This window comes from Leuciscus leuciscus (genome assembly GCF_965113295.1).
Source record: "Leuciscus leuciscus genome assembly, chromosome: 1".
Lineage (NCBI taxonomy): Eukaryota > Metazoa > Chordata > Actinopteri > Cypriniformes > Leuciscidae > Leuciscus > Leuciscus leuciscus.
In genome coordinates, this window is record NC_138725.1 from 27,879,378 (window position 1) to 27,900,482 (window position 21,105).

Below are 21,105 nucleotides of genomic sequence, written 5' to 3' on the forward strand. Positions count from 1 at the left end.
GGCTCTTGACCCTTATATGTTTACTTTAAATTTTACTGTTGTTTGTCTGCTGTTATTGATGTATAACAGTCAAATGAACAAAGTAAAAATGTGATCTGATAGTGTTGGTTATGTTTTGACATAATCATGCTGTGATCTGAAAAATGAAACTTATTGAGATAGTTTGGTTTATCTTGTTACCAGCAGCTTTGTGATTTTAACAGCATATGATTATCAATACTTTACTTATAATCCAAAATATTTCATAAACATTGTTCTGATCAAAACACTTTCAAATTAATTAATTTAGTAACACAGAGATCAATAATCAGCCTGTGAATCTCAACAATGGTGACAATAATAAAGCATGTTGCAGTGGCTGCTACCAATCACAACTCATTAATGGCTCCCATCATGCATTGCGGTATGAATAAATTATGATCTGAATTGTCTATTTAATTTACTTTCCCTAATTGAATATTCTTCTCGTCACCATTGTTGAGATGCATAGACTGAATCTTGACGTCTGTGTGTGCCTAAAGGAAAGATTTTTTTGTTTTAAACAACTTTTAAGAAATCCTTTATATTATATAAAAAATTCTGGATATTTATGCAGATTCACAGTTATTTTGTAACCAACAACATAAATCGAAGTCAGAAATAAGGATCATAATGAGTTCAGTGATCAAGTTCAAATGATGAATTTCATAATATAACCAACACCATCAGATCACTTTTTTTTTTCTTTGTTCATCTGGCAGTTATAACTCAGCCAAACTAACTCTAAAGTAAACATATAAGGGTCAAGAGTCCAACTAAAGCAAACACCCATCACCATAACGGTGGCTTACAATTTGTGCTTTTCTCCTTCAGTGATTCTGCTTGTTAACTGCAGGTGTCTTCAATAATGTTCAATCATCACTAAATTAATCACTTAATTATCTCATTAACTTTAACACCGCTTTAGTGTTACTTTAACACTCTGTAGAGTGGGACCATATTTGCTCTGAGCAGTGTTGATTTAACACTGTGGAATTTACTGTGTACCATCTTGAATTCCAAAAGATAGAACGAAATCATTGTAAAGAGGTAGGGTACCATCCGTTGAGTTTTTGCAGTGATTATATGTGTCAAACAAGTAACATCAAACGTATTCACCCTCCACTCAAACACAGTTCAATCGTTTGTAGAGAAACCTGAGTTTCCAACGCAGCTTATCACAAGTCTAGCTTTCTCAAAGTCATTGATTATAGTCAATAAACATCCACAAGAAGTTCCACAGGTTTAAGCAGTTCGAAGATGACAAACTCAGTCAATAATCCATTGATAACTCCCACGCGCATTAAACGGTCGCATAAAACAGTCCAATAGAGAAACTTGTCTCAAGACTTGTACTCAATTAGAACATAAGGCTTAGCAAAGAAAATAACTTTTTCTCCTCATTCCCTCATTTGTGAATACAATTTCAACACCGAATCATTTGCTCTTTTTATTCAAAATGGAACTATTCACATTATTTACTTTTATCTTTGACATTTACAGTAAATGTGCAAATTACTACATGGTGTATTTTTTTAACCATTAAATAAATGTTGCTAAAATGTAAGCGTTTTAATTGTTATAGTAAGATTTGTAGAAGAGACCTAAAACATTTCATTGTGAATGTAGGGTTGTTCACAACTTGACTGGGTTAATGGTTTTATATCACCACTGTATTAAATTGCATCCAGATTCACAGTGCATCACACTTGTCTCCAACAAATATGGTGCAATATGTCAACCAAATGCATTGTTTTTTGGGGGAAAAGGTTGGGAATGTTCCCAGTTAATATGAAAAAATAAGACTTCAATTTAGGTTTTACAAAGACTCTTTGAAATTATTTACCGACTGAGCAAATGATTAAGAAATGACAGAACAATCACAACAGTGTATGTGTAACTGAATGCCCATACTTTTGCCAAATATATAGTTATACATGCCAATTATAGTCTTCTCCAGTCCATATACACGCTTGTGAATAATGTAACATTACATCATTGTTCTTTTTTAATTCTGTTCACAAATGCAAAATACCCCCATGAATAATTTTTGGCTTTGATGTTTACAGTAGGCTAAATATGCAATGTGTTACTGAGCTTGGTCATTTTAGCCTTGTATTTCAATTTTAACTTTTAAATGTTTGTGGTAAGCTTGTAGAATAAAGCATTGTGAAGGTAGGCCTGCTGCCTTTCACCATCTCACCCAGTTTCTAACCATATGGAGCATTGTGTGTTTTGTGGAAAAAGAAGATTGTTTACATGCATGCCAAAAAAATAATTAAAAAAATAAAAAATTAATTAAGTTATGCAGGCTATCAACTGAGAAAGCAATAGAATGTCACATTCAATCACAAATAATCACAACTGACTTATTATGCCATCACAGATTCATACAAGTTAATTATAAACAAAACTATTTTAAAAGACCAAGGAAAACAGAAATAGCCTATATAGTTAAAACAAAAAACTTAATGGCTGTTGCTAATTTATTTCCTAATGATATAAGCCACTGGCAAATCAGTGGCTGTAATTAAATCATCACATGACACAATGCAAGGCATGGCAAGTTTATTTATAAAGCACATTTCATACACTATGGTACTTTACACAAAAAGGAATTAAAATAATCACAAAATAAAAGCAAGGAAATTTAAAACAGTTATAAAAGGAATTAAAAGAGTAAAAAGATGATACATAGATACAATTCTTAGTTCTTAGAATATTTCTTAGTTCTTAGAATAATCGCTTTAACACGAAACAGGAAACTCGTGATTATTCATGTAAGTTCCGCCCACTGTCACCAAAAATCTCAGACATCTCTCAATATTTCAGAACACCTGACCCTTGAACGCCTCTCTCATCTCTTACGCGATCTCACAGTTTGACATGTCTGTCATTGGAAAGCACCACGTGGTGTCATGAAAAATTAAGAGACAGCGTCTTCTCATTGGATAAGAAAACTTAGTCTCATGAATAATTATGAGACACACACACACACACACGTTATTTTTTAATTAGATTATCTTTACCACAGAAACAGAAGAGACAAGCATTATTTCTGCCATCTGTAGCCCGAAAATCATTGCCTGTCCTCTGGTTTTTATAATAGTAACTTATACAACTACATTTGGTTTATAAATCAATGTCGAAATAAAGTGAATCAGCAGAGTTTTGCATTCAAAGCGTGTAAAGGAGAAGAAAGAGTTAAAACTCTTCACATGTGCTTCTCCTGTCTGTTCTCCAAAATGTGATCAAATTTCTGCAAGCGTGTTCAAACTGGTTAACTGTGTCTAAGGCATGCAAAGGTATTAGCTGTTTTTTCAAGACGAGTTCGCACGCCACTGCGCTATACACACAAATTACAGGGGGATGGTGGGTGTTCATTTCATAAACTGTGAACAATGGCTTATTTAATGTATAAATTAATGTATGTGTCCAATAAACTGGTAATGTCATACTTTGTAGTAGTGCTATCATGGCGTAGGGTAATAATCTGTTTGGTTGTAAAAGACCTGAATGAAATGAAATAAAATGTATGGTCCTCAGGAATGATTCATTCATTCACAGATGTTTAACTAATAAAGATCTTCATCACTGACAAACAATATGATGCATTTGAAGATTTGCTCTCACTTGACTGTACTGTAGGTCCACGGCCACTTCATCCAACGCTCTTGATGTTCTTAAACCTTCCTGTTACGACTCAGAGTGTGAAACCGCTTCAGACGATTCAGTGCGTGAAGGAAACTGAACAAATCATTCAAACTGATTCGCGAACCGATTTAGCCAGATCTGCCAACTTGCTTGATGAAGTCTTTGAACAGAATAGACTCAAAAGAGTGATTCGTTTGTGAATTGAGCATCGCTCAAGCCCAGAAAAAAAAGATACATCGCGCTTGGAATAAACTACGCATTTAACAACATATTGCATGAAAATAAAGTAACGAGAGGAACGTCGCCCAACGTAACGGAGTAAAAGTACAGTTTTTTCATTAGAAATGTACTCGAGATAAAGTAAAAGTACTCACATTTAAATCTACACTGTTAACCCTTGCTGTAAAAAAAGCCGTAATTCAGACAGTATCATACCATTTTCCATTAAAACAGTAATATACCCTAGAAAACAAAACTAGCCTACAGGAATATACTGTAAATGAACAGTGCTCCAAATCGACACTCAGAGGCTGTTTTCCCAATCACACCCTATACCCTCATTCACTATTCCCTACATTAGTTCACTAATATAGTCCCCTTGAATGAAAAGAAGAGAGTGAATTGAGAAACTGATGAACACCTGATAAGCAGAATCACTGAAGGACAGAGAAAAAAGAACAGAAAAAAGAGAAACACAAGAACTACAACTGACTTCCAGTAACACTGAGTGTGAAACCAGTTTACAAACCAGTTTATGATTATTTCTTTCATACATGTACAAAAGTTATTGTTGAGAATTAACAGAGATTTAGTTAATAATAAAATTTGTTGTCACCATGATGGAGATCAGTATTTGCTTTAGTTGGTCTCTTGTCCCTTGACTTCTTACTTTTCATTTCTCTCTGGCTGCTGTAACAGTGAGTTTATAAAACACATGTGTTATGGCAAGAAAAAGTCAAGAGGAAGATGATCAGGTGTTTTTATTCTTTTGTGATGATGTCACAATCATCTTGGACTTTCTGATTTTCAGATTTTTCCTGTATATATTAATTGAAATTATGGGTATGTCATATTTAGCATAAATCTGTGTATCTACATAATGAAATCAATATTTCTATAATCAGGTCTTCTGAAAAATAACAATTATATAGTGCATTTAATTTTATTTTACTCCTGCTTGACTCAGACACACACAGACATCCACAATCAGCATATGAATCTCAACAATGGTGAAAAGTTTCATGTCGCAATGCATGCTGGGTTCCAGGATAATATAAAACTCCCAGCATGCACTGCTGCATGAATAATAATTTAAAAAAAAGAAATATTTCCACCATTGTTGAGATTAATGTGCTAAATTGTGATATCTCTGTGTTTCTAAAATATAGTGTAGCTCTGTTTTTTTTTTTGGTTTATGCATGATGTGTTAAAAAAAATGAGTCATAGTAATTTATTGCTGTAGTTTCACAGTGGTGCTAATGTAACACTTTTGATCGAGGATAAAACTCTGAATGAATAAGAATTAATTCCTTAGTGAATGAACAGGCAATATGATGATTTTGTCATCATAAGCATTACAACCACAATCATTCATAAACTGTGTGTGCACAAATGTGACTTGCAAAAACACAGCTCAAGCAGCAAAAGAAAAATTAATGTTTTAGCATCAGCAACCCAACTAAAGCAAGCACTGATCTCTGTAATGGTAACTTCAAACAAACATTTTCAATAACAATTTCTGTATGACAGAAACAAAGTCATACTGGTTAATAATAAGTGTAATAATGTGTAATGGCTGGAAGTCAGTCGTAGTTATTGTGTTTCTCTATTTTCTGTTCTTGTGTTTCTCTTTTCTTCAATGATTCTGCTTATTAACAGCAGGTGTTCATCACTAATGCTCAACAATCACTTACATATTCTCTTAATTATCTCACTGCAACACTGTCTCAGTGCTACTTTTTACTCTTTGTAGTGTGGATTTCCTGTGGTGTTGAAAGGGTTAACAGTGTAAGATAAAAAGACACACCCACAAAATGTATTTTAACAGTAATAAACTGTAAGTTATGAAACAGGTTTATACTGGCAACACTGTTGCCAGTAGTTTACTGTAAAATTTCGTTTTTTGGGTCACCATTGTGCAGAAGAGTAGAGCCTGTGCTTCAGTCCAGGAGAAGATCTACAAATATTGATGAAATGCTGCATGTTGCTTTATTTAACAGGCGGTGACTGTGTAGTTGCTGGTCCAGTGGAAATCTCTTTATTTACTAAAGTTTTGTTGTGGTTTCAAATGAAATAAGTTCACAGTAATACTTTGCTCACGTTATTAATGCATTATACATTTTAGTTTAATACATGTAAATGACAGTTGGTCAATTTAAGGTTTCTGCAAGTGAAATTAGTTAACTCGAGTTTTAGTGCATTTTACAGTAACATACTGTAGATTACAGTAAAGAACTGCACAATTAACAGTAAATTACTGGCAACAGTGTTGCCAGTATTTTACTGTAAAAAAAAACGGTAAGGTCTAACAGTGTAATTAAAAAAAAAAAAAAAAAAAAAAATTTAAAACAATACTCAAGTAAATACTACCCACCTCTGAAAACGTTTTATATAGTATTTTTAAGAAAATAAATGCACAAGGTCTTCAATACCACCAACAAATCCTCCAGCAGCTGCTCCAAGAACAGGAAGACGGGAACCCCAGTCACGAGCATATTTTGCTCTCTTTGGTAGTTTTCTTTCACCTTCTTTTAAAGCTTTAGCCACTTCTTTTGCTAATTTTTCACTAAATTCACATTCTGCTTGTTCTCTAGTTTCACACTGAATTTTCTCCTGAAGCTTTTGTTTGTCCTTCTCGTGTTTTTCTTTCAGGAGTTCAATGAATTTCTGTTGTTGTTCTCCTAAAGTTTGTTCCTTTCTTTCATTCTCCTTTTCAATTTGTTTCTTCTGCTCCTTCAGTTTTCTCTGCATCTTTTTTCTAAGGTTCCCATTGGTCTCTTTCTTGATCTCATCTTCTCTCTTTTCAAATTCCTCTTCACTCTTTCTCAGTTCATTTTGCATCTCTTGTCTTTCTCTCTCGTTTTCTTTCTTTATTTGTTCTATTTCAGCTTCATATTTGGTTTTCAGCTCTTCTTCTTTTCTCTTGATCTCTTCTTCTTTCTCTCTCAGGATTCTCTCTTGTTCCTCTTTGATGTTCTTCTCCACCTGCTGGAACATCTCACTGGTGTAGAAACTCCCTCCATTTACTGTCAACATCCAGTCAATCTTATCCAGAAGCTCAGAAACCTGTGTCTGATCTTCAGTCTCTTTGTTATTGAACACATGGTATCTGTGACCACACTGCTGGACAATGTTCTTCAAACTATCATCATCTTTGATAAATTCTTCAACCCTTGCTCCTCCAAGATCATCTCCTCTGGTGAACAGCACAATGGTGTACATTCTGGATTTGTCTCCAAAAGTCTCCTGGATCATCTTCACTGCATCTTTCTCCTCTTGAGTGAATCGTCCCAATGAAATCACCAGCAGAAACACATGTGGACCAGGTGCCGCCATTGAGACGCACTTCACAATCTCCTTCTTGGTCTCAACATTATCAACTCCAGTATCAAACAGGCCTGGAGTGTCGATCACAGTTATCCGTCTGCTGTTGAACTCAGCTGTTCCTTTCTGACACTCTCGGGTCACTGAGCGTGAAGTCAGTTTCGATTCAAATGTGTCTCTTCCCAGTATGGTGTTTCCCGTTGCACTTTTCCCAACACCCGTCTTTCCCAGCAGCACAATCCTTAGATCATCATGTGTTACACCTGCTAACCACAAGAGAAACTGTCATTACAATGAAATTCTCTAGAAACACACACACTAAATGCTTATCCTCTGATTTTCTATCTATACATTATTGTTCTATGACAGGTTGGGTCACTGCGCCCCATTGTGCCCTGTGACCAAATCTGAGGGATCTCACTTTTAAGGTGATGATACATGGGGCAACTTTTTGAGCAATGTTTCTGGGCAATGATGCAGTCAACGGTCAACCAGGTTCCACATTTGGACTGTATTTCTGAATTCGTGTTTTGATGTGCGAGGCTGAGCATCCGAGTGGATTTATTTCTGTTATTTTTGGAACTGAACTTTTATTTGAACGGTTTACATGCTAATCTACTGATTGTCTGTAGGAGTTTCACTTTCATAATGTGCTTGTTTGCATTTAGGATTGATTTTAAAGTAATGTTACTGGCATATAAATCATTCAATGGCCCATAGGACCTAAATACATTGCAGATATGCTCATGGAATATAAACCTAACAGATCACTAGGATCAAGTCAGTTAGAAATACCAAGGGTTCACTTAAAGCAAGGAGAGCCTGCTTTTAGCTATTATAGAACCAGCTTCCTGAAGAGATCAGATGTGCTCCTACAGGAGCCACATTCAAATCCAGACTGGATCTGTTTAGCTTTGCATTTACTGATTGAGCACTGTGCCGCTGTACGACCCACTGATTGCACTTTATCTTATCTATGTATCATCTTTTTACTCTTAATTATATTTATAACTCTTTTAATTATGTTTGTTGTTAAGATTTTTTTTTTTTGGTTAGGGATGTCTGGATAGAAGAGGTTGAGAGAAAGGAGACTCATTAGTGAGTGAAGAGATGCCAGGCTATCAGAGGCAGACCCACATTTTTGGGTTTTACGCACTATATGGGGGCACTAAAGCCATATTGGCTTATGGGAATGAAGAGACAATAGAAGAGAGCGGTTTAGTGTAACATCGCAACCCTGACTTAATTTTGTTCCACTCCAGATATGGGTACCCCGAACTTAGTGATTCAGGAATCATGTTAATAATTGTTATACTCTGATTCTATTGTAATCTTTATTTCTTCTGTTGTGATTATTTTAGGTTTTTTTTTTATTTGCTTTCTTTGTAAACCACTTTGAATTACCATTGTGTATGAAATGGGATATAGCCTATAAATAAACTTGCCTTTCCTTGTTTGAAATGTAACATTAAAAACAAAATGAAACTGTGAAATTATTTTAAATTGTAATATTAACAGTTCACAGACTTTCATGAACTCATACCTGCTGTTGATGGACTTCTTCTCAGTTCCTCTATTTCAGCTCTGTGTTTGTTTTTCTCCAGTTCTACTCGAGCCTGAAGGTACATGAAGGTGGTGTAGAAACTTCCTTTGTTCTCTTGTACCATGTTCTCCACATCCTGAAGTAGAGCTGGAACCTGTGAGGGGTTCTCCAGAACAAAATGATGACCTCCAAATGTATGGATAGAAGTCTTAGTAACTGAAGTGTGTAATATATTCAGATTGCTAGACATGCTCTTCTCTTGGATTATGACAACCATGAGGTGGTTTTTGATTCTTGAGCTGAATATCCTCTGGATCTCATCCATTTCTGTTTTGTGTTCATCAGTCAGTGGACCATCAGGAATAATGAGGAGGAAAACATGAACTCCAGGATCACAGAGAGACACACAGCGGAGAGTCTGACGCATCACTTCCTCCTCTGAGAGCCGACTGACAGCTGGAAGCTCCACCAGACTGATCACACGATTTTTCTTTTTTCCTCTTATATATTTAGATACAGTGGCCTTCAGTGTTTTATCACTTCCACACAGCACCAAGTTCAGCTTCTGTTGTCTGGTGACACTTACACCTCCTTCAACAACAACAAAGTATTTTAATTGCTCTTTTTAAGATCAACATTTTATTATTCAGATTTATTATATGTAGGATCAAATGGAAACTTGCATATACTCAGTTTATAAACGTACCCGTAGGCTGATTTTGCTTTGGACTTTGTTCTGTATTACCCACTGTAACAAAAAAAAGAAGAAGAAAATTTTTTTTCATCGTCTTAAACTCATGGTACATACAACTTGAGATGATAAACACTGCAGTACAAATGTCATGATTCAGTTCATATTAGGGCATCATGACTGAAACCTTGTTTAACTGTTGTCCAATATCTGTTGACATGCGTCTCATCGGAGCATCTCTGCCCACACTAAAAATTTAAATGACTGAAATTTAGATGTCTATTTATATGACATGCTATTTCCATTATTTAAACTATGGAAAATTATAAGTATAGGATGCCTACATTATACTGTATATACACTGCTCAAAAAAATTAAAGGAACACTTTGAAAACACATCAGATCTCAATGGGGAAAAATATCATGCTGGATATCTATACTAATATGGACTGGGTAATGTGTTATGAACGAAAGGATGCCACATCGTTTGATGGAAATGAAAATGATCAACCTACAGAGGATTAAATTCAAAGACACCCCGGAAATCTGAGTGAAAAAATGATGCAGCAGGCTTGTCAATTTTGCTGAAATTTCATTGGAGCAACTCAAAATGGTACTCAGTAGTTTGTATGGCCCCCACGTGCTTGTACAGATGGTGGACAACCAGAATGCCTATTACCGCCGCGCCAGCTGCCGCGGCGAAATCACCGCGGCAAAAATAAACCAGCCGCATTTCAAAGTCGTTCCCAAAATGACCGCCAGGTGGCGCAAAGGGACATTGTGCAAAACAGCAGCAATTGCCGTATTTTAAAATGTAAGTGGGTTAAATATAAAACCCTAAGCCTAATAGGCATATTTTTCACATATATAAATAGGCCTATTAGGCTAACAGAATATAGAACCAAAGATTTTAGAACTGAAAAAATAGAATAAAAAGTTAAAAATAGAGACGATATTAGGAGCAATGACGCTGAATATTTTTACTATTCTATTGAGGAATTAGATAAATGAAGAGCTCTCGTGAGCGATACAATTGCATAGTAATTTATAGTGATTTCAAAAGCAGTCCTTAAAAAATAATAATACATGGAGTAGTTAGGCATCATTTTTGAGAGATTACGCGGAACGCGTTTTAGTTAAGATCCTAGATTCACTGCCCTTAATGTATATAGGCTAGGCTACTGCTTTAAAAAAATGTCACAACGCGTTTTGAGATTGTTTTGAATTAAACATTGAAGTTTAAAATGTAGTGTTTTGGCACACCAGGCCGAGTGGCGTTACGCATTGTTCAAAAATCTGGTTTTATTCTGGCATGTTGAATTGGCGTTAGAATTTTTTTTTTAGATTTAGATTTTAGATTTCGTTAGATTTATTTTTCTCATAACAGCTAAAATAACTTAATATATGCCTTGTCTTAATATGACCTACTTAATATAGGCAATAGGCATATAATAGCCTATATAATAAATTAGCAAAACTTGGCCACTAAATATTTAATTTTCAATTATTTTAATTATCACAATTAAAGTTTTAATTTTATTCAATTGAACAAGCGCAACAATCAGCATTTAATCAAATATTCTAAAAGATGTATTATTAATAATAATGTTATTTCAACATAATATTTCGTTTTTTCGACATAATATGTGTGCGTGCAACAAGCAAGATGTGTATTTGTAAATCCGGTGATGCGTGCATTGATTTTTATCAATAAACTAGTGTTTTCTGACAGTGTCGACTGCAAAGATGAAGTTGACGATCGCCATATTTGTAGTGAAAGCACCTAGAGAGAAATGCACATAAAGACATAATCAGAGAGTAGCCTTTTTCTTTTCGTTTTGAATTATTTCGTTTGAAGACATTTCAAGCTTTGTGGATTTGATGTATTTATCATGTCTGTGTGAGGCATACGCTGAGTTTCGTTAAGTTAGGAGGATGAGGTGCGCTCCAGCTGACGTGCAATGCAAGTGACCGCGCGGGCGCCTCCATGATTAGTGTCTGTTATATTTGCTTCTCTTACTTATTCAATCCAGCAATTGGTAGATGAAAAATTGATTAAAATTAAGATACAATTTATAGAAAACGAAATTCACTTTAAAGAAAGGTTTTCTACTAAACAAAACTTAATGAAGTGGTCAAAATCATGTCTGACCCACTCCATATCCATCTCTCGATATAATGCATCCTACACTGTTAACCCTTGCTGTAAAAAAAGGCGTAATTCTGACAGTATCATACTATTTTCCATTAAAACAGTAATATACCGTAGAAAACAAAAATAGCCTACAGGAATATACTGTAAATGAACAGTGCTCCAAATCGACACTCAGAGGCTGTTTTCCCAATCACACCCTATACCCTCATTCACTATTCCCTACATTAGTTCACTAATATAGTCCCGTTGACAGAGTGAATGAAAAGAAGAGAGTGAATTGAGACACTGATGAACACCTGATAAGCAGAATCACTGAAGGACAGAGAAAAAAGAACAGAAAAAAGAGAAACACAAGAACTACAACTGACTTCCAGTAACACTGAGTGTGAAACCAGTTTACAAACCAGTTTACGATTATTTATTTCATACATGTACAAAAGTTCTTGTTGAGAATTAACAGAGATTTAGTTAATAATAAAGTTTGTTGTCACCATGATGGAGATCAGTATTTGCTTTAGTTGGTCTCTTGTCCCTTGACTTCTTACCTTTTATCTCTCTCTGGCTGCTGTAACAGTGAGTTTATAAAACACATTTGTTATGGCAAGACAGAGCCAAGAGTAAAATGATCAGGTGTTTTTATTCTTTTGTGATGATGTCACAATCATCTTGGACTATCTGATTTTCAGATTTTTCCTGTATATATTCATTGAAATTATGGGTATGTCATATTTAGCATAAATCTGTGTATCTACAAAATGAAATCAATATTTCTGTAATCAGGTCTTCTGAAAAATAACAATCATATAGTGTATTCAATTTTATTTTACTCCTGCTTTGTTCAGACACACAGATATCAACAATCAGCACATGCATCTCAACAATGGTGAAAAGTTTCATGTCGCAATGTATGCTGGGTTCCAGGATAATATAAAGCTCCCAGCATGCACTGCTGCATGAATAATAATAAAAATATAAAAAAAATATTGCCACCATTGTTGAGATTAATGTGCTAAATTGTGATATCTCTGTGTTTCTAGAACATAGTGTAGCGCTGTTTTTTTTTTTGGTTTATGCATGATGTGTTAAAAAAAAATAGTCATAGTAATTTATTGCTGTGGTTTCACAGTGGTGCTAATGTAACACTTTTGATCAAGGATAAAACACTGAATGAATAAGAATTAATTCCTTAGTGAATGAACAGGCAATATGATGATTTTGTCATCATAAGCATTACAACCACAATCATTCATAAACTGTGTGTGCGCACAAATGTGACTTGCAAAAACACAGCTCAAGCAGCAAAAGAAAAACAAATGTTTTAGCATCAGCATCCCAACTAAAGCAAGCACTGATCTCTATAATGGTAACTTCAAGCAAACATTTTCAATAACAACTTCTGTATGACAGAAATAAAGTCATACTGGTTAATAATAAGTGTAATAATGTGTAATGGCTGGAAGTCAGTCGTAGTTATTGTGTTTCTCTATTTTCTGTTCTTGTGTTTCTCTTTTCTTCAGTGATTCTGCTTATTAACAGCAGGTGTTCATCACTAATGCTCACAATCACTTACATGTTCCCTTAATTATCTCACTGCAACACTGCGTCAGTGTTACTTTTTACTCTTTGTAGTGTGGATTTCCTGTGGTGTTGAAAGGGTTAACAGTGTAAGATAAAAAGACACACCCACAAAATGTATTTTAACAGTAATAAACTGTAAGTTATAAAACAGGTTTATACTGGCAACACTGTTGCCAGTAGTTTACTGTAAAATTTAGTTTTTTGGGTCACCATTGTGCAGAAGAGTAGAGCTTGTGCTTCAGTCCAGGAGAAGATCTACAAATATTGATGAAATGCTGCATGTTGCTTTATTTAACAGGCGGTGACTGTGTAGTTGCTGGTCCAGTGGAAATCTCTTTATTTACAAAAGTTTTGTTGTGGTTTCAAATGAAATAAGTTCACAGTAATACTTTGCTCACGTTATTAATGCATTATACATTTTAGTTTAATACATTTAAATGACAGTTGGTCAATTTAAGGTTTCTGCAAGTGAAATTAGTTAACTCGAGTTTTAGTGCATTTCACAGTAACATACTGTAGATTACAGTAAAGAACTGCACAATTAACAGTAAATTACTGGCAACAGTGTTGCCAGTATTTTACTGTAAAAAAACCCGGTAAGGTCTAACAGTGTATCTTACTCGTGCTGTTCACTTTTCATATTCAACATAGATGGAAAAAAATAACATTATAATATTTTAACAAATATGATACTAAATGAGATTATTTAATGGCTACAACAGTATAGTAGGCCTATAGACTCTATTTGTACAAATTGCTGCACATTAATTTAATTAAATGAAACCTTGTAACGAATTCACACTGTAGGGTAGACTGTGTACAGTTGAGACACCTTAAATAGCTTGCGTTCGCAGCAAGCACAAGTTGTAATTTTTGCTGTGCACTTGCATATTAGTGTCAGCTGGGAAGGAAATATAGAGACCAGGGGTGCGTTTCCCGTACAACTATATAGCTCGCTGCTTAACTACCATAGTACGATGCATCGTTGGAGAAATCAACTAGCTAGTCACGACTGTTTCCCGAAACCGTCTGTCGCAAAGTATCGTTCAACCACGTTGGTTTATGACGTCTCGCACGTGGTGGACTAATAACTTATTTTAATTAATCTGTTTGAGATCGAATTAACGCTAGATTTTGTCATATAAGTTACAGACATGGCATCTGAAGACCATTTCTAATTTTTCTCAGTTATTTTGCTTTATTACCAGACTCAATATTTGGCTCGTTCTTACGTAGTAGAGCACGTTTGCACATGCGCAGTCTTCAAAAACGGTGCTTTAAATCTCTTGACAAACTAAAAGACATAAATTACATTTGTATGTATTCTAAATAAATAACACGGGTTGTACTGAATGTCAGCTTGCTTATTTTGCTAAAGATAAGGATTTATTCAGTCTACATCTAATGTAAACTAGAAACTATGCTTCTGTCGTTCCAACCACACAACTTTGCGATGTTGTTTGCGAACGTTCGTTTGAACGATGGTTTCGGGAAACACCAAATCGTTGAACTATGCTGATAACGACGGAACTTGCGACCATAGTTGGCTAACGATGCTTTCGGGAAACGCACCCCAGACCTCTTGGAACTTTAATTGAATACATAGCGTTGGTAAAGCATACTGAAATTACATCCCTACAAATTTATTAGGCCCTACTGAAAATAAATGTATCGAATTTAAGCAAAGTAGCCTAAATGTTAAGACTGTAAGCCCTTTGCTTTTTTACGTAGCCTATAAAGGATTCTTATAGCCGACTTTGTGTTAATATAATTTGTAGAGATTTTTTTTTAACTCAAACATTAACACTGAAATAAATGAAACTAAATTATTGTACATTTTTTGGCACACCACGACGAGTGGCGCTATGCATTGTTCTAAAGCCAGGTTTTATTCTGGCATGTTGAATTAGTGTTCGACAAACGCGGCGGCGCGTTCATTTGAATGAAGAGCGCTTCTCGCTCGTGTGAGCGAACACACACTGGAACGTTAGGCCATGTTGCAACGAGTGAATCGTGGCCGAGTGGTTGAACTTACGTTACGATCATTCAGATGACACGGTTTCGAATCCCGAACTAACTTGGACTACTGATATTTGTATATTAGCCTATTAATGCATTTTATAGTCTATTGTTGATGCAGAGAGATTTGTCTAGTTCTAAAACATATAGTTTTTTGCTTATAGCCTATTTACAAAATAAAATCACCATGCATTTCCATTTTACACTAATGAACAAATATTATACAATGACTTTACTTCTGTAGCCTATAATAATTCCAATCGTAATTTCAAAAGCAGTTCTGTTAAAAAAAATGTATATATAGGCCTATAATTATGTATATATAATTATAATTATAATTATGTATATATAATTATATATATATATAGGCTATATGACGTTTAAACGACAAACAATAAAATCAAAACCAGTATTCTGTTGCGTTCATGGTTCCAGTGGCAGTAATGCATCCACGGCTTTTCAAAATGTCACAAAGCGTTTTGAGATTGTTTTGAATGAAATATTGAAGTTTATAATTAAGTGTTTTGGCACACCACGACAAGTGGCAAACTCTTTGTTTTGTTTTGCAAACTCAGATAGCCTGTGGGGGGTTTGGAGAAGGCAATAGTTGCTTTATCGTGGGGGTGCAGGACAGAGGTGTTAATGTTCCGTCTTTCATATGGAGAGTGTCGGAGCCAGCCTGATGAGCAGGCAAAGGCAAAACTCTTTTAAGGATTAATCTCAAAATCTCCAAAAGTCCATATGTAGGCCCTATATCTTATTAAATTATAAATATTGTAGTTTTATTGATTGTATTTAAAGGTTTTCCACACACAATTTCAATTTAACAGATACAGAGCTCAGCTCTTTAATTCGCGACCCACCTCCTTTTATTGTAAGGTGAATTCAGCAAGGCATGCTTTATCTTTGAAGCAACACAGGCTATTTGTTACAGTTTTTTCTTTCGTGATTTGTGTGGATGACACACAGCGACATATACAGTATTATCAGCTGTATGGTGTTTTTTACGCTGAAATGCTTCATTTCGAGAGAGACCCGGCGCGCGCAGTGAGGGAGACCAAACTTTCTAAAACAATATCCAGCGCGAGAGAGACAAAGAAAAACGCCGGTTCTTAATTTATGTTGCTTTGAACTTTTTTCGCTTTGTACCGTTTTAATTTTTTAATTTGGCTGCAATTTCTTTGACAATAGAAATTTTAAATGTTGCAAGAATAAGATTCTGTGTTTCTTATTTTGCATCACAAAGGGAATAAACTCTATCGATGCAACCCTGTTTAAATAAATAAACTGTCCCGACACTTTATTCGTACCTTGAAATGTGCGATGGGTTTTCAAACTTAATTAATTTTCTTTTTCTTTTACATTTTCATTGTTTATTTTTTAATTGAAAGCAACACTGTATTGAAAGTATTTTTCTGATTTGTTCGATCTGTTTTGAAAAATGTCTTCCGTTGCTATGGCCGGGTATCACTGTCAGTCATCTCAATCTCGTGAATGATTCACACACACACAACAAAAATAATTTAGCAGATTAAAGACGAGCTTCATCATCTTCATTTTCTGGTGCAATCGGCTGACAGTCTTCCTTCATCAGATGTGTCGTCTTTGCAGCGGCTCAACTGGAATGTAGCAAATTTATGTTGTAATGTACAATTGATAATTAAACAAGATGATTGACTTTAATAAACAGATGCATATTTAAGCATCAAGAACGGAAAAACATAAACACTGTCGGCTACATTGAGATTCGATCTCAGATCGTTTGAAGCTCCGAGAGGCTATTGTTAATGCATTGACCACAGAGCTATCGCCTGAATAGCCCAGGTTTACTATTTTCTCTGTTTTAAAAGTTTGTTATATTCTTTTTATTTTTTTAACATTGGCAATTTACTGTCTCGAAATTATGTGTCAAAAAAAAAAAGTGTTTTTACAAGACCTTGTGCTGTTTATTATTATTATTATTATTATTATTATTATGTAGATGTTAATTCAGCCATTCTGTTGGATAAAAATGGTCCCTAATGTAAAATGGAAATGAATGGTAATTTTATTTTATAAATATAAAATATTTAATATAGGCTATAGGAGAAAAAAAACAATATAGTGTAGCAATATTTTAGAACTATCAAATCTCTCTGCATTAATAATAAAAAAGTAGCCCATGTTTGTTCGGGATTTGAACCCCTTGTCATCTGAATTATTGAAACGTAAGTTATAGCCTACATCTCGGCCACAAATTTGTTTTGTTTTATTTTGTTTGAAATGTATGTTTACATATTTTGCTTTCGTTAATGTTAACCAATTCTGTTGTAGCATAATAGGCCTATATTTTTTCCCTAAAAGTTTGTTTTATTCTCTGCTTTGTTTGTTTATATTTTTACATATTCAATCAGTCTCATTTTTTTTTGAGACAAGTTTTTTTTTTTTTTTTACAAGATCTAGCGCCATGTTTTTTTTTTGTTTTGTTTTTTTAAATAAACAGATAGGAAACTTACCTTTTAAAATGCCGCAGTTGCTGCTGTTTTGCCCTGTCACTTGCGCCACCCGGTATAGCCTATAGTAATTTCGCGAACGACTTTGAAATTCGACTGGTTTATTTTTGCTGCGGCAGTAATAGGCATTGTGTTGTGGTTGATTATTTATTAAAGAATTCAATTGATAATCATAACAACATGTAAGCCTATTTAATTCTGAATATAACAAAGAATGCTTAAACCGACATCGGTTAGTAACTGCGAGTCCTGAAAATGTTTTAATTTTACGGTAAATTATTTAAATTTATTTCACTGTTATGTTTCAGTTAATAAATCTACAAACACATTAAAATAACACGAAGTAAATGACAAGTAACCTATTGACATAGCCTTTCTAAATTATAGAAAAACTGGGCACACAATGTTAACGTGTGTCTACTTTGTTTAAATTTAATGAATTTGAATTCGTTTAACCACAATATTTATCTTGAATTTATCTGTGACCTCAACTCAGATTACTGCCGCGGCAGATTACGTCATAAAGAGAATAAACTGACACTTTTCAAAGTCTGTGATTACAGCGCCACTCAGCGGTAAAAGGCAGCAAATACACATCCCAATTTTGCCGCCGCGGGAACGGCGGCGGTAAAAGTCTCATTCTGGTTGTCCACCATCTGTATGCATGCCTGACAACGTCGGGGCATGCTCCTAATGAGACGACGGATGGTGTCCTGGGGTATTTCCTCCCAGATCTGGACCAGCGCATCACTGAGCTCCTGGACAGTCTGAGGTGCAACCAGGTGATGTCAGATGGACCGAAACACAATGTCCCAGAGGTGTTCTATTGGATGTAGGTCAGGTGAGCGTGGTGGCCCTTCAATGGTATCATTCCTTCATCCTCCAGGAACTGCCTGCATGCTCTCGCCACATGAGGCCGGGCATTGTTGTGCACCAGGAGGAACCCAGGACCCACTGCACCAGCATAGGGTCTGACAATGGATCCAAGGATTTCATCCCGATATCTAATGGCAGTCAGGGTGCCATTGTCTAGCCTGCAGAGGTCTATGCATCCCTCCATGGATATGCCTCCCCAGACCATCACTGACCCACCACCAAACCGGTCATGCTGAACGATGTTACAGGCAGCATAACATTCTCCACAGCTTCTCCAGACCCTTTCCTGCCTGTCACGTGCTCAGGGTGAACCTGCTCTCATTTGTGAAAACCACAGGGCACCAGTGGCGGACCTGCCAATTCTGGTGTTCAATGGGAAATGCCAATCGAGCTCCCTGGTGCTGGGCAGTGAGCACAGGGCCCACTCGAGGACGTCGGGCCCTCAGGCCACCCTCATGAAGTCTCTTTCTGATTGTTTGGTCAGAGACATTCACACCAGTGGCCTGCTGGAGGTCATTTTGTAGGGCTCTGGCAGTGCTCATCATGTTCCTCCTCGCACAAAGGAGCAGATACCGGTCCTGCTGATGGGTTAAGGACCTTCTACGGCCCTGTCCAGCTCTCCTAGAGTAGCTGTCTGTCTTCCTGGAATCTCCTCCATGCTCTTGAGACTGTGCTGGGAGACACAGCAAACCTTCTGGCAATGGCACGTATTGATGAGCCATCCTGAAGGAGCTGGACTGCCTGCTCAACCTCTGTAGGGTCCAGGTATCGCCTCATGCTACCAGTAGTGACACTGACCCTAGCCAAATGCAAAACTGGTGAAAAACAGTCCGAAAAGATGAGTAGGGAAAAAATGTCAGTGGCCTCCACCTGTAAAACCATTCCTGTTTTGGGGGTTGTCTCACTGTTGCCCATCTAGTGCACCTGCTGTTAATTTCATTAACACTAAAGCAGCTGAAACTGATTACCAACCCCCTCTGTTACTTAACTGACCAGATCAATATCCCAGGAGTTTAACTGACTTGATGCTATTCTCTGATTAAAAAGTGTTCCCTTTATTTTTTTGAGCAGTGTATTATCAAGAGTAAAAACAAACAAACATGTTGTTATACTTATCCATTAAAGGAACACTCCACCGTTTTTTTCATATTAAACTATGTTATTCCCTTAACTAAGACGAGTTGATGCATACCTCTCTCATCTCAGTGCGTGCACTCAATCGCTCTGGCGTGCGGTGACACTTTGATCCACTTAGCTTAAAAAGTCATGCCTGATCCTCTTTCTCTCACTTCTCTCAAGAGGAAGAGTTCACGCACTGACTTTTTACTGCGCCGAGTCGAAGTACTCCCAAAAGTGCTATTCCGCCATACATTATAGTTATCCTTTTTAACCCGCTTAGAAAAGCGCCACATTTTATTTTGTGTCACCATACTTGGTCGTATAACTACTCGTGTAACTGTTTTTAAATAGGGAAAACGTTGATGTGTTTGGTCACTTCTAAATTAATTGCTGTTAGATACCATTGAATATACTGGGCTAAGCTTAGTGCGATCCAAGTGTCACCGCGCGCCAGAGCGATTAAGTGCACGCACTGAGATGAGAGAGGTATGTATCAACTGGTCTTAGTTAAGGGAATAACATAGTTTAATATGAAAAAACAGTGGAGTGTTCCTTTAAGTTTAAATATCATGCATTATCTGTCCCTGATGGTCAATAACCTGGTGTCAGAAAATAGGTTATGAATATGTTGTTAATATGTTGTAAAAAAAAAAAAAAACTTACAATAGGATCCTATTATTGGCAAACTATGAAGAAAACTTTTTGTTTTCTTCATCTCTGTATGGTGTTGTGCATCATCCTTTGAATCTGAATCTTCCTCTGTTCTGAGTGAAGCAAAAGATCTGCTCTGATCTTCATCCTCCAGTGTTTCTTCTGCATAATCATATAGTTCACATGAGAGAAAATCTTCATTGTTTTCTCTGAGTATCTTCTCTAACTGTTGAGATATTTCAGAGCGCCATTCCTCTGTTTCATGTTCAAGCTGCAGATGTCCTCCTCCACAGTCGGCTTTTAACTGTTGAATGAATTCGTTAACTTTCACAGATGCTCCTTTAGCTCTCAGTTTCTCTTCATCAGTCGTGAGCACAATGGTGCGTTTAATCGCCTCTTCACTGAATTCTCTCAGGATACTTTTCACTCTGTATCTGTCTTCTTCAGTGAAGACAAGTCATTGTGTTGCAGTACGAGAATGAAGACATGAGGTCCTGGATAAGACAGAGACACACACTCTCTCACGGTCTGTGTGATCTGACGGAGTGACAGATGTGTCTGGAGAAGCTGAGGACTGTTGATGATGGTCACATGTCTGTCCTTCAGTCTTCCTCCGACTCTCTCCACAACATCTGGAGGAGCTTCACTGTCAAACGCTGCTCGTCCCAACAGGAAGTTTCCCACTCGACTGTTTCCTGACACACTCTTCCCCAGCAGAACAATCCTCACTGCAAAGAGTGAAACCATACATTTTAGTATGCTTAAT

The 21,105-nt window shown here is 36.2% G+C and overlaps 2 protein-coding genes across 3 annotated transcripts in view; both read right to left on the reverse strand.

The window, feature by feature from the left end:
* Window positions 1–6,291: 6,291 nt before the first annotated feature.
* On the reverse strand, window positions 6,292–20,771 carry LOC309494482 (GTPase IMAP family member 8-like; the record flags this gene model as incomplete). Its single annotated transcript, XM_082163884.1, has 4 exons — window positions 20,352–20,771; window positions 9,465–9,506; window positions 8,759–9,349; window positions 6,292–7,478 (listed from the first exon to the last, which is right to left on the reverse strand). Exons 1-4 carry the CDS (start codon window positions 20,401–20,403, stop codon window positions 6,292–6,294), a joined length of 1,872 nt encoding a protein of 623 aa, XP_082020010.1. The 5' UTR covers window positions 20,404–20,771.
* LOC309502917 (GTPase IMAP family member 5-like) overlaps window positions 20,763–21,105 on the reverse strand; it is a gene marked incomplete at its 3' end in the record, with an annotated part of 149,437 nt that continues 149,094 nt past the window's right edge. For both annotated transcript variants that reach the window (XM_082175542.1, XM_082175543.1), the window contains exon 2: window positions 20,763–21,067. In XM_082175542.1, the coding sequence (XP_082031668.1) occupies window positions 20,763–21,067 (305 nt within the window). The remainder of the gene's footprint in view (window positions 21,068–21,105) is intronic.